This window comes from Amblyomma maculatum, unplaced genomic scaffold (assembly GCF_055883805.1).
Source record: "Amblyomma maculatum isolate TAMU_Amacu unplaced genomic scaffold, ASM5588380v1 scaffold_13, whole genome shotgun sequence".
In the NCBI taxonomy this organism is placed as follows: Eukaryota; Metazoa; Arthropoda; class Arachnida; order Ixodida; family Ixodidae; genus Amblyomma; species Amblyomma maculatum.
The window spans coordinates 35,836,987-35,850,096 of NW_028146738.1; the positions used below are offsets into that span (position 1 = coordinate 35,836,987).

Here is a 13,110-nt window from a genome sequence, read left to right on the forward strand (position 1 = left end):
GCTCCCTTCTAGTAATACTGTCACTAAAGAGCTAATTAAATATACTGCACTGGACTGGCTTGCTAATACTATTTAAATACTTTTAAGGTAGTGATAAACTTGATGTATGTTTTCCGAAAACTGAACATTTTATTAAAAGCGAGTCGTTTACTACATATAGAAAGAAAGCCAGAATTTATGATGTGCAGGAGATTTCTAATGAACTCAGGGAAACATTGTATGGTTCACAATCTCAAACTAAAATGCTGAGAGTGGTGTTTAACTTTGTCTTGTATACGTGAGTTTTCATGTAATTTTTTTTGCTGAGTGGGAGACTTTGTGTTCTCTCTATATATTTTCCCTCTTTCTCGATTATGTATTATTTTGTCATTTATAATCATTTATGTTGTCTAAAAGATGCTACACCAGCAACCTGGCCTTCTCACAAGCACAGTGTGCGTAGATTGATCAGCATACCTTTCCGTATATTTTTGTTTGGAAATGAAAGTTGATTGATTGAATCGATTGATTCATTGCTTGAACATGACACTTTTCGCCAAGTTTTACGTCGGAAACTCAAAACATGGTTGCTTCAATGGTAGGCATATGTGGCTTCACTCCATTGCGGTCAACAGGAGGAAAAGCTGGTGTCTGGATAGCCGGGAGTTCAAGAACTCACCGCAATTTCGTCGGACATAGCGACAAGTGAGGAGCGACACAATAGTTTGTGAGGCTTGCCTATCAGCCACACACCAGCACAAGAAAAGTGTAAAATGCGCGTAATCTATTTGTTTCGTACATGCGATGTGTCCTTTTGCAGTGGCCTTTCGGGCTTCCGTGTGTGTGTGCATGTTCACATGTAATGCGCGTTTCGAGTCCTAATAAATGCTTTGCCCAGTCATGCGTCTCGCCTTACCTCCCCGGCCAGTCGAGCACGCGAAGACGAACCAGGCGACGCACACGGACCAGAATATGCGGTCTGTGAAAGCGTAAAATATCCGCTTGGCCTCAGGGACACGTTCGTTGCTTCGGTACCACTCGAGCTTCATGAACAGGCAGTACAGCCCGCAGAACAGGCCTATGCACCACAATGCAGCCAGGACAACCTGCGTAAAATTAACGCAAATTCATAATTTTAATAAATCACATGAGACGTGCACAGAGGAAGTATGCATTCCGATTGATTTCACGGCCCATTATTTTTTAATCCGCGATGAACTTGTACAAATTCCCTTGCCTGCCGCTGAATCTTCGGAAGCCTGCACTGCTCGCCATTCTTCAACATTACTGATTTTCTCTGCCTGCCAAAAAGCGTAGCAGCCTGGCTTAATCAGAATCAGAATCAACTTATTGGGCTTTTCAGACAGGTCAGGAGCACAGTCAAAAAGCTGAAGCAGCTTGATGAGGTCTGTGCCCCTTTTAAGTACATATTTTTGCTAACGTGTAGTTTTAAAGATTGCATTGGCAGTAGTATTTCTTAATACAACATATTCAATACAGCAAATGAAACAAACAGAATATATTATAATAGTAAAAACAATGAACTGCTGCAGCAAGGAAAGTAACACTTTTCGTAGCGATAGAAAGTAGATAAAGATACAACAAAATAGTTATAAATATTTTTAGACAGCAACAATGAAGGTCCAACTGGACCACGACTTCCCATGGTTCAGCAACGAAGAAGTGCGGATGACTGCAAGATAGTAGAACAGGGGAAAAAAAAAACAAGAAGTAAGTTTCTCCTTTCCTTCCTTCCCTTTGCTTTCATATATATTATTTAATTGTTCCTTTGAGCACATAGCCCATGCATCGGCCTGCATCACGTCAGCCAGGTACATAAAAAAAACGAACTTTTTTGCTGCTGCGACCATCAACAGCTAGTCTCGGTGACTTGGAGCACAAAAAAATTAAAAAATAACCCAGAGTAGTACAGAGAAAAAGTTAACCTGAGAAGCTATCACTAAGCTCCTCCTGACACCGCGTAGTGCTCTTGGAGCTTAACATGTTACTCGGCACTGAGGACAGCCGAGGAATGCTAATTAGGTGTTATTTAGACTGCTGAAGATGTTCTGTGTTCAGAATAGTGCACAAGATTAAACTCTTAAAATGCTTTAATTTTAATAGCAGCATGACCACCAACTCACTTTTGAGATCTTTGCCTTGCCGTACTTATCGACCAGGAGAAAGGTGATACAGCCGGAGAAAAAGCAGACGCCATGGTAGAATGGATGCAAGTAGTAGTAGTTCAACGTGTCTACAACAGTGCTGCAAGAAAAAAAAAAGAGGTAAACTCTCACCTGCTTTAAACAGTGCATGGACACAAGCTTTGTACCCCATCGAGACGCTTTACGCATCGTTCGATTCCGGGTTAGGCTGTGGTGTTACCTGAACGTCTCTGCGACGGCAACAACGAAGGGTGTCATATTTGTGCCGTATATTTCCCAGGCAGAGATGCCGCAGCACACGAGTGACAGGAAAGCGAAGATACACCCGACAAGCCCGTTTCTTCTGTAAAAATAGAAAGAAATATCATTCAAATCTAGAAAGAAAATTTGTAAAAAGTTACGTAGCATGACATTTAACGTGCTGTAGAAAGCAGTGTTGGGCTGGGTAGAACAACCGTAAGTTTGCTCCAGATTGCGCTAAACTTCCTCACTTTACTGTGCGCATCATTTTGAACATGAAGATAATATTTGTCCACAAAACAACTCTTGAGGCACAATGAAAGTTTTTCCTGTTTTTAGATAAAGGATTACGCACGTGTAGGGCACATCTACATATTTTGCATTTTTGTGTTGCCATTATGCTTTGTCTACGAAGTCAAAGTAGTCATCATTTGAACGCCGTATGAGGACAGAATTTTGAATCGATAAGAATGTTGGTGCCACAAAAATTTCAATTTTGCATACAAAATTGCATGCCAAAAATGTATGGCCTTTCACGATCAGAAGAATATGGATGACAATGCTTAATCGTCACGCATTCTGACTTATATTTTTCAGGACCCATAATTTTGCTTTTAAAAGGAAGTTGAATAAGTTGCTCATCTCAACCGCCAACCAAATTCGCAATCACCAGAAAATCTGTAATTTACTGCATACGCTCCACGCGCACAAAATCTACAGACTGCATATTGACTTCCAGGAACAACGTTTGCTGAGATGCGAAGTGGGCTGAGATATGATTCTATATGAGACTTAGGTGTTAATTCCTTACTCATGGTGAGTTCCAGCTAGAAAGAAAGGATACAGTTTTGAAATGACCAACAGCAGTCCCAAATTTTATACCGAGTAAGCGAACAGCGACGAATACATCATTTTCGATGTCCGGTTTTTTAGCCATAGTTCTTCTGCTCACACTGCTATTACTTCTGCTATGCGGACCACTTTACTGCGTTTGTGGTAAGAAGGTAATAATCGAATAGTACAGTAGGCAAAAATGGGAGTCGCAGTAGCTCTTGGAAGGAAGAAAACATTATTCCAATAATTTCTAAACCAAGACAAGCTGTATAAAATGTAACCGCAAAAATTTAGGATGCTAGGTCTACGTTCGATAAATGGATCTACCAGCACTGTCGTCCAGAATGTCAATCGAAGGCATTATTTACCGGTACTCAATGACATATTGCGTAAGGGCTCTCGAAAATCTGCATTTGAAGCGCTGTATATTGATCGTGATTGCTTCCCAGTTGTAAGCTTTCAGCTTCCGTTGGTGCACTGGCGCGTGCGGCAGAGTTCAGCAAAAATGATTATTGATAGATAATAATGATTTCTCCTGAAACATAGCACAATGATTAGTGACCAGCGCTCCTACCCTCGGAATGAGGAAACTTAACAAATAAACATTCACTCGTGTAGCGAGGAAGACGTTCGGAAACTAGGTCCCATCCAAAATATTCGACAGGATCTTCAAATCAGGTGTAGAGAAAGCAATGACGTGTACCATGTTATCTGGCTGCAATTAAGCACACTTTAATGAGAATTCGAAGCTTCTAGCGAGCCTAAGCAGGCTTAGTCTAAATGTATGTACAATATCTCCAAGAAACCGATACATCCAAGATTTGAGCAGCTGCAGCGAATATTTGCAACGAAACCTAGAAAAACATTTTCTAAGCATCTATTCAAAATAAAACTCCATTGCACTATTTGATTATGCAGGACGTCAGCTTGAAAGTGGCATTATACGAAAGCAGCAAACAGGTAGCCACGGGAACCACGCCGTAATGAGTCCCCACATCACCGATATCCTTCGCCATTTGCACTCACCGGTTAATTATTGGCTTCGATATGCAGCGAAGTGCGAGGTCGGGCGCGGCAACTTGCAAATGATGAGGTTCTTTCGCACGGACACTTGAAAGTCACCGCTACCTCACGAAAAAATAGCGACTAATGCCAAAATATGAAGGTATACAAAACGTAATTTATCCTGAGTCAGTACGGCCACTGGTTGGCGAGCTTTTGTATCGGCTGTCTCATCAACCGTCATTTAGCATTACAGAAAATCATTCGGATTGGAAATGAGCGATGAAAGGAGACCTGTTTAGAATAATTAGTATGCACAATATGCATTCGCCACGTCCCTGCCAAGGTTTACATAAAGGGGATAACTGTATTCGGAGACACCTGATAAGAAATTCCGAAGTCAATCAATGCACTTAAGAGAAGTCATTATCATGAGTTTGAAGAACGCAACTTCAAACATTCATCAAAACATTTTAATGTCAGGCGCTGACAAATATTGATGCTAACTGCTAAGTATGAAAGGAGCAATAAAGAAACATGCCACTTTATTCAAAGGTTCACCTATTTTCAAAGGTGCACCTACCTTCAGCAAAGAGAATGGGGACTACTTACGTCTTGAGCGTCTGTATTACCACAACGCCAACGATAAATAACTGGTAATCTGCGGAAAGGTACCACAGATGTGAGAGAACGGTCTGAAAGAAAAAAGATAAAGTGCAGTTAACAGATCGCATGAAACCTCCTCCAAATAATCCGCGGAAACACACATGCACGCACACACACACAAACACACCCGGCATATACAGGGCTGCCAAGCTAACTTTAGCAAAGGGCTAAAAAATTAAACACTTGAGGTAGGCCAGAAAAACCGCTTGTATACAGTTGACAACCATCTGGCGCACCGCACTCAATTGTTTGTTTTACAATTAAATAATTAGTAATTAAGAATTTTTGCAATTTACTATTTCCCTTTAGACAATAAATAGATTAGCAAAGGTGGAGAGCACCTTCTGAAGCCCACATTTTATTTATTTCCGATAAAGAAAGCTACACGTGTATCTTTTTCCAAGCTCTTAAGAAAGCCTGCGAAATACAAAAATATTACGTGACTGGCACATTCCGCGTGCACGCACGAGCAATAAATGCACGCAGGTGCACACAGGTGCACGCACGGATGCACCCATACAGATAAGCGCGCGCGCACATACACACTTGCTCCCACATACGCACGCGCGGACAGGCAAGCACACATAGACACGAACGTACATGCATGCACAAGGGAGTCACTGTCTCATAGCATGCTGCCCCTAATAGTATTAAATCTCCAACAATACCTGCTTCGGCGATTTAGATTTCCAGCACCCAGATCTATCCAGTAAGTATTGCTGCTGCATGCAGTCGAAGCGTTTAGTTGCCACATTATAACGCCAAAAATATTTCTAATCATAGTACGGTGATTTTGTTCTTCATTTTTTATTTTGAACATGGCATGGCTTCGACTGAAATCTTTGCGCTGTGCAGCTGGATTCGTAGTTACGAGGTATTGATCATAGCGTGATAATTTTGGAAACCAATTTTCCATTTTATAGCTTCAGATACCCCCGAATAAGTGCAATTTGCGCCGGAAATGTCTTCGCCGTAGGTAACAACCAAGAAAAACAAACTCGTCTGCATTGTTCCATGTCTTCGAGCCGGAACAGAAGGATTCAGCATAGGTGACTTAGCAGTTGATCAACCTGCAAGTAGACTAATGTGTGGACTACGCCACACATTGCTCTACCGCATTTTTCACCTCAGCATAGGTGGGGTGAAAATCCATAAATGTTCCGCTGTGGCTCCACCAAGATGAAACAGGCAACAACATTTTCACATTTACCACTTCTTGGTCGGCTCTCCAGTTGCGCATGTGAAAGAGCAGATCCCACCAATGCTTGCGAATTTCAGCGTAGAACTTTTTGTAAAATTTCTCCGAGTTGGGTCCAGAGGCGATTAATGGTAACAAGTACATGCACATGATCATGAAGAAAAGAGGTACGATGACCCTGCGTGTGAGAGATAGGGGCAAGCATAAAATCGAAATGTAGTGTCTCTCTTATAGATATCTCTGAATGCGAAGCGTCACAAGCAGCTTTAAACACAACAGTGCATACTCAGCCTCTAAAGCTCCTGAAGTAATTACATCTCCTAAAGTATTGTAGGAAGCAGCAGCCAAGAAATATAAATGAAGCGCCTAGTTGTGACACTCGGGTTGAGGTTCGCCGCATCAAAAAGAAATGGCGAGGCGCAGAGGTGTAAAAGGAACATTGAATTCTTTTGGTCAAATATTTAGGGGAATCCCCCAAGGTGGAGTAGATTTGTAATAAGGGAGTAATTACTCATTGCATCCACCCAATCGCAGCCATACGGCTACAAAGGAAAGCTATACAGCATTCTCAGAAACTTCGTAGTTAAAGAAAAATTCGTCCTGATCCGGGAATCGAACCCGGCACCACCGCCTTTCCGGGGCAGTCGCTCTACCGACTGAGCTAACCAGGACGGTCAGCAGATCGGACGGTAGGGCGAGAGCGAATTGATCTATAACTCGAAGTGGGAATGGTGTTGGTCAAATATTTAGGGGAATCCCCCAAGGTGGAGTAGATTTGTAATAAGGGAGTAATTACTCATTGCATCCACCCAATCGCAGCCATACGGCTACAAAGGAAAGCTATACAGCTTTCTCAGAAACTTCGTAGTTAAAGAAAAATTCGTCCTGATCCGGGAATCGAACCCGGCACCACCGCCTTTCCGGGGCAGTCGCTCTACCGACTTTCTTTCTTTTGTTGCAACACTAACTCCGCAAGTCTGTCTGCAGAACGCATACTACTTGTTTGAAAAACAATGATGAAGCACCACTGCTGGCTTCGCCCGCGTGGCTCTGGCTTTCCCGCCAGCAAATTTTGGTGCGTTACATTGTACGGGGCCAAATCAAGGAGTGTAATTACAATGCGCCTAAGGAATTGTTCACTGCTGGTCACCAAGTTGGCATTCATTGCCACAAATTGAATGATGCGTATTCAACAAGGTAGAAATTATTTCCACCAGGACAGTTATCACCGATACTCTTGCAATCAGAACAGTTACGAAACATTAGGATTTATCAAAGGTATCGGCCAGCAGTCTTTCGTTGCACTCGTTTGAATAATTAGTGAACATTATTTATTAAACTATAATATGACTCCAGACGCTTACGCAAATCAGACCGAAGAATGGGGGGCGGCGATACAGTCTGTTAAGCAAGGTATCGGCAAGTGGACTTGTCTTCCTCTGGGTCCAGACGAAGACAAGTCCGCTTGTCGAGACATTGGCTAACATACTAAGTCCCCCTCCCCCACCCCCGTCCTCACCTCAACATTTGTTCAGCTTCCTTTGGTATTGTGCATCTACACCTCTTTCTATATGGATGCTCTATACGCTCAGGTGTGAGTAAAATTTCGTCGAGAGCCTTTAAAGTTACGCCGTCCAGGTGTCCAGTTACCCCGTCCAGTTGCCCCGCCCAGGCCTTACCGTTGTCTTTATATTCGACAACAATCATAGCGAGCAAAGTTTAAACAACGGAAGGGTTCAGCGGGCTTGCATGCGCCACCAGAGAGAGAAAACGTTAATGAAAGGAAAGGTGGAGAGGTCGGCTGGTGGCAAAGAAGCCTTGGTCAAATAATCTTCCATAAGGAAGAAGAAAAGGAACTAAAGGCGAGTAAGGGTGTGAACGGAGGGTGACGATGTCATGGTACAGTGAAATACTTTGGGTGATCCAAGTTACTGAGGAGACCTCGCACACACTTGGAGACGCTATTATACGCGTCAGTTGTTACTGTATACATATCGGCACAGGTGCACAGATTTCTACACTTTTGTTTCAGATACAATCACTTAGAGAAACTCCATATACACCTGTTCTCACTTTACACATATCGGCACAGTTGCAGAGAAGGACTCTTGACTTTTGTTGGAAGCAAAAACCCGTGAGCACGCACACCATACCCTGTTAATAAAACAATTCCTAAAGTTCCTTTTGTCACTGCACATACCGGCACTGTAGCAAAAGAGAGAAAAGCCCAAAACACGCCAATCACTAGAATAACGTTAAAATTCACATCCACATGTTCCAGCAGAGAGGCCTATGCACGTAGGGTACGCCACTGTAAACATTGTACGCGGGCAAAGCAGAGCACCGGCAAATGGCTCCGACGAGAATGTAGACATGTTTCTTCTAAAACTCGAAGAGAGCTTTCGTAGAACGCCAGTTATCAGTTAGTTTTGCCCTGAAGCCTAGAGTAGTTTCCTCACAGTTAAAACGGCTGTCCAGCTGCCTGAGAGCAGTTTCTTTATGCTGCAAAAATGGGGAAAACCCGACAGGCATGTCGGCCAACCGCATCGCGGCGTGCTCAGAATATAGACAGTACATATACATTGCTGTCATCCACTACTGGGTAAACCGCTGCCGAATTCACGCATTCTTCGCTCCTCAACACAGCTCCTCCCTTTGATACTTAATCGAGATAAGCTCTAGCGGCTGCTGATAGTACTTTTTTGAGCACGTTGGTTGCAGACGTGGTGGTTATCTCAGAACCAGCAGCAACACAAATCTCTGTTATGGGCATCAAGGAGCGATCTGGCAGATGTTTACCCTGCCGCGGTCTGACAGCGCAGTAATCGTGACGCATTCGGGCGCACAATTAACCGTGACACGTGGTATTTCTTGAAACTTTGCGGACTTTCATTTTCCCAGTATAGAAAGGGCTGCGCTAAGACTACCTTGTCCCGATCGCACCACTTTCTTGGCTCTCGAGAACTTTTTATTTGGCATCTTCCAGAGCCATATATAAATTTTCATTGGTTAATGTCGGCTTATTATTCAAGTGTGCGTAACGAAAAAATACTGGCTGATATATTGGGTGAGTCAAAACACCATTCACAATATTTCAATTGGGAAGAACCCTTAAGACCTTTTTAATGGTATATCATCTTAGCCCGAGCGTCCTGTATATCATGTGTTTCAAGGAAGCCCGCCATTAATTGTTGAAAACGGTATTTTTGGCGTTAAAAGTAGAGGTGCTACGATGTCTGTGTTGGCAAACCTCAGACGAGAGATAATTAAGCGAAGTTTCTCTTTAACTAAAATATCAGTTCAGTCATTCAGTCGTGTCCGACTCTTCGTGACCCTATGGACCATATCGCGCCACGCTTTCCGGTCTCTCACTATCTTCTTAACATCACATAACTTCATCTGCAGCGCCTCGAGGATGCCATCTAACCATCGCGTTCGCTGCCTACGCCTTCTCCGGCGACCCTCAACCTTTCCCAAGATCAAATCTTTTTTCAGCCACTCCTCTCTTCTCATCAGATGACCAAAGTAGCTGAGCTTTAACTTTAGAATTTGACCCTCCAATGAGCAGTCAGGGTTTATGGTCGACAATATCGACTAATTTGATCTTGTGGCCGTCCAAGGAACTCTCAAGAGTCTGCGCCAGCGCCACAATTCAAACGCGCCAATTCTTCGGCGGTCAGCCTTCTTCACAGTACAACTCTCGCATCCATACATCACAACTGGAAAGACATAGCACGAGTTATACGGATCTCGCTTGGCAGTGTAATGTCTCTGCTCTTTACTAGGCGGTCAAGGCTGGCCATGGCTCTCTTTCCCAGAAGCAGGCGTCTCCTAATTTCATGGATGCAGTCTCCTTCAGGGGTAATCTTGAAGCCCAAAAAGAGAAAATCTGTCACAGCTTCTACTTCTTGTACCTTGATGCTCCAGGACTTGATAGAGCAAGACGCCATGATCTTTGTCTCTTTAATGTTCAGTTTAAGCTCGAACTTCTCACTCTCTTCTTGTACGCGCATCAGAAGTCTCTTGAGTTCCACTTCACTTTCTGCCATTAAAGTGGTATCATCCACATATCTAAGGTTGTTGATACGTTTCCCAGCAATCTTTACTCCAGCTGAAGACTCGTCCAGACCGGCTTTCCTCATGATGCACTCAGCATATAGGTTAAATAGGCAGGGCGACAGTATGCAGCCTTGTCTCACTCCTTTCTCAATCGGAAACTAATCAGTAAGACCATGCCCAGTTCTGACTCCGGCCTCTTGCCCTTCATACAGGTTCCTGAGAAGACAGATGAGGTGAATTGGAACTCCCATCTCTTGGAGAGCTTGCCACAATCTGCTATATAGAGAAACTGTTTAATTTCAACAACTATGAACCTCTGTAATATTACAGATTTGGCAGTGGTCATTGTAGTAGTTGCAATATCACTTTTCATAATATTAAATGCACAGTTATGTTTCCTGCTCTTCCCCGAATGATTTGGGCCTTTCTAAAACATTTGGAAAATCGCGCGGCTAGAGGCTAGGAGACCCCGATGGTGACGTCCATAAAATCGCGTTTCGTTGTAGAGCCACGTACCCAATGATTTGTCGGTGGCACTCTCTGGCTGTAGAACTCCCAGCAACAGTGTGCACCATAGTGCATGCGAGCTAGTTTTATTTACGGGTCGTCCCAAAGTGACTCAGGGTATGAGAGACACCGTAGTAGAGGGCTCCGGAAATTTCGACCACGGGGGGCTCTTTAAAGTTAGCTAACGTCACACAAAACACGCTCGCCTTGCTTTTCGCCTCTTTGAAAAGCGGTCGCCGATGCCGGGATTCAATCCCACATTCTTGGATAAAGCAGCCGAGTGCCTTAATCACTGCGCTACCACGACGGGGTGCATGCGTGTGGCACAGAGCTGGTAAAGTGGTATGTACACCAGCGGGTAACACACGTTGATATTCGAATTGCACCAGAAGTGGTCCTAATTGGCTGAACCACAACGCGCGATACCATAGATCCTTCGAAAAGCTAACACGGCTATTATTAATGATCAGCTACAATTGTCCAACTGGCACTGGGCTCGTATTTGTGATTATTAAAAGTTAGTATTAAATTTTTGTGAAATAGACAAATAGGCAACATTAATTCCCTGTCTTTTAATGTCCGACCACACACGTATTACTATTCCACTTACGTAATCCCAATATATCAAGGAGCTAGTTTTAAATATAAGAGCACAGGTTCCGCGAAGCAGCTGCTGAAGCTTATTGTCCTTGCTCTTCCTTCACGGCTGCACAAATGCTTTGTTCATATTGCGTTTGCTATGTCTGCATAAAGCTCCACACTTTACATACTGGTATTTTGTTAGCGATTGTCCCCAACCTGTGAAACCACTTTCATTTGGTTTAGCCATCCGCGGAGAATGACGCAGTTACTACGTCATCATTTTCCCCATGACCAATTACTATAGTGCGAAAACACACATCCGTTCACCACCACCGACTGAGAATCTTATCCAATTTTACTTGCGCCACCATTCTGGTTGGCTAGGCTGTTTCGCAAAGTTATACTAAGTGGCCTCGTGCGGGTAATTTAAAGTAAATATGGTGTATCGGCTCTACCATACCAGTTTCCGCGAGGAGTCTTTCAAGTTCACCAACAAACAGAGAGTCTGACGGAGACTATCACTTATCAGGGTGAAACCATGATCTCTTGTATTTATTTCACGCTAAACTAAATAAAATAGACACCGGAGCAGATCGAAGTCGTTCGGGTAGTGACCTGAGTACTGGGGTTCCGCAGCCGAACGTCTCAACCACTGAGCCACCGCGGCTGAGGCTACAGCTCGTTACAGCTAGGTTTGAGTAGGGGTAAACGTCCGCCACTTGACAGAGTGGCTCAAAAATGCCGCCACAGGTTGAGTTAAACGCGTGGCTTCCAAGATCAAGCGCGCCCTAGCACCTGAGCTGTTCGCGAGGTACAAGGTTAAGCCTCTGCAATTTGAGACAGCGGCTTCCAGATGGCGCTACATGTACAGCTAAAACTGCAGCGCAGAAGTCCCGTTGCCTAAGAAAGGAGGAGGAGGAGAAAAGGTGGGCGGAAGGCAGGGATGTTAACCGCAACCGGTTGGCTACCCTGCACTGGGGAAGGGAAATAGGGGGATTAAAGGATGAAAATAGAAGAGGAGAGGAGATGAAAAAGTCACAGTCTATCAATCAGGCTTGTCTCTTAAAAAGCCAAGTGCCTTGTAGGCTTTGAGCACAGATGACTTTTTCCTAAGAAAGTTTGCAAAGGTAAGTATGGTGTAAAAAACAGCAAATACACCGCGTGAAAACATGTAGGACGAAAAAAATACGTGTGATTTTGTACCATAATCAGCTTAACAGAAATAAGCTCAGTCAATTTTTACTGTTCCTGTAATGAAACAGATCGCCAGAAGTTGATAGGGCTCAGTGATTATGAAGACGAGACAAAGCTTGAAGCTGCGCCTCAAAGTGTACCTCACCTCACGGTTTCTTATTCAATCCCTCGACCTAGCTGTTCTTGGAAAAATTATATTTTACACCATAGGTAATCGAGAGTTCGTCAAAAACAATTTTTATGGGCCAAACTAGGAACCAACTGAAGGATATTAGCTCGGCGCTCGTATTTTGACAATAGAATATCTAGTTGATACAAGTGCAAGCATATCCGGTGTCTTAAGGCAGCAGCTTGAAGTTCGGAAAAATCCAATCCCACATTTTCCCTCTGCTGTCTGACGGTGTCTGATGATGAGCTCAAATTTTCCGCAACTCTTTTTCTAAAATGTATCAGTTACAGCAAATGAAGTACGCATGGTGTCGAACTCGTTTAATGTCAGTCTTCCGACATAGCGGTTCTCTCCGATCTGTGTGCCACGTTCCGCCACGTTCCTCAAGCGATATTCTTCTTGTTCACCTCTAGCACCAGTGTGCAAAGTTCTAAACATTCTGTGCATTGACGTCAGAGTTTTATTAAATATTGGTGTTGAACCGGTCCAAACACAATTTCATTGTGAAAATAGGC

The 13,110-nt window shown here is 43.6% G+C and overlaps 1 protein-coding gene across 1 annotated transcript in view; it reads right to left on the minus strand.

Moving 5' to 3' along the window:
* The window catches only part of LOC146172561 (nose resistant to fluoxetine protein 6-like), a 47,011-nt gene that overhangs the window by 5,112 nt on the left and 28,789 nt on the right, over positions 1-13,110 (minus strand). Inside the window, exons 9-13 of the mRNA XM_084585805.1 lie at positions 6,097-6,262; positions 4,833-4,915; positions 2,365-2,487; positions 2,124-2,244; positions 896-1,085 (exon numbers count right to left, since the gene is read on the minus strand). Of these exons, the coding sequence (XP_084441931.1) occupies positions 896-1,085; positions 2,124-2,244; positions 2,365-2,487; positions 4,833-4,915; positions 6,097-6,262 (683 nt within the window). The remainder of the gene's footprint in view (positions 1-895; positions 1,086-2,123; positions 2,245-2,364; positions 2,488-4,832; positions 4,916-6,096; positions 6,263-13,110) is intronic.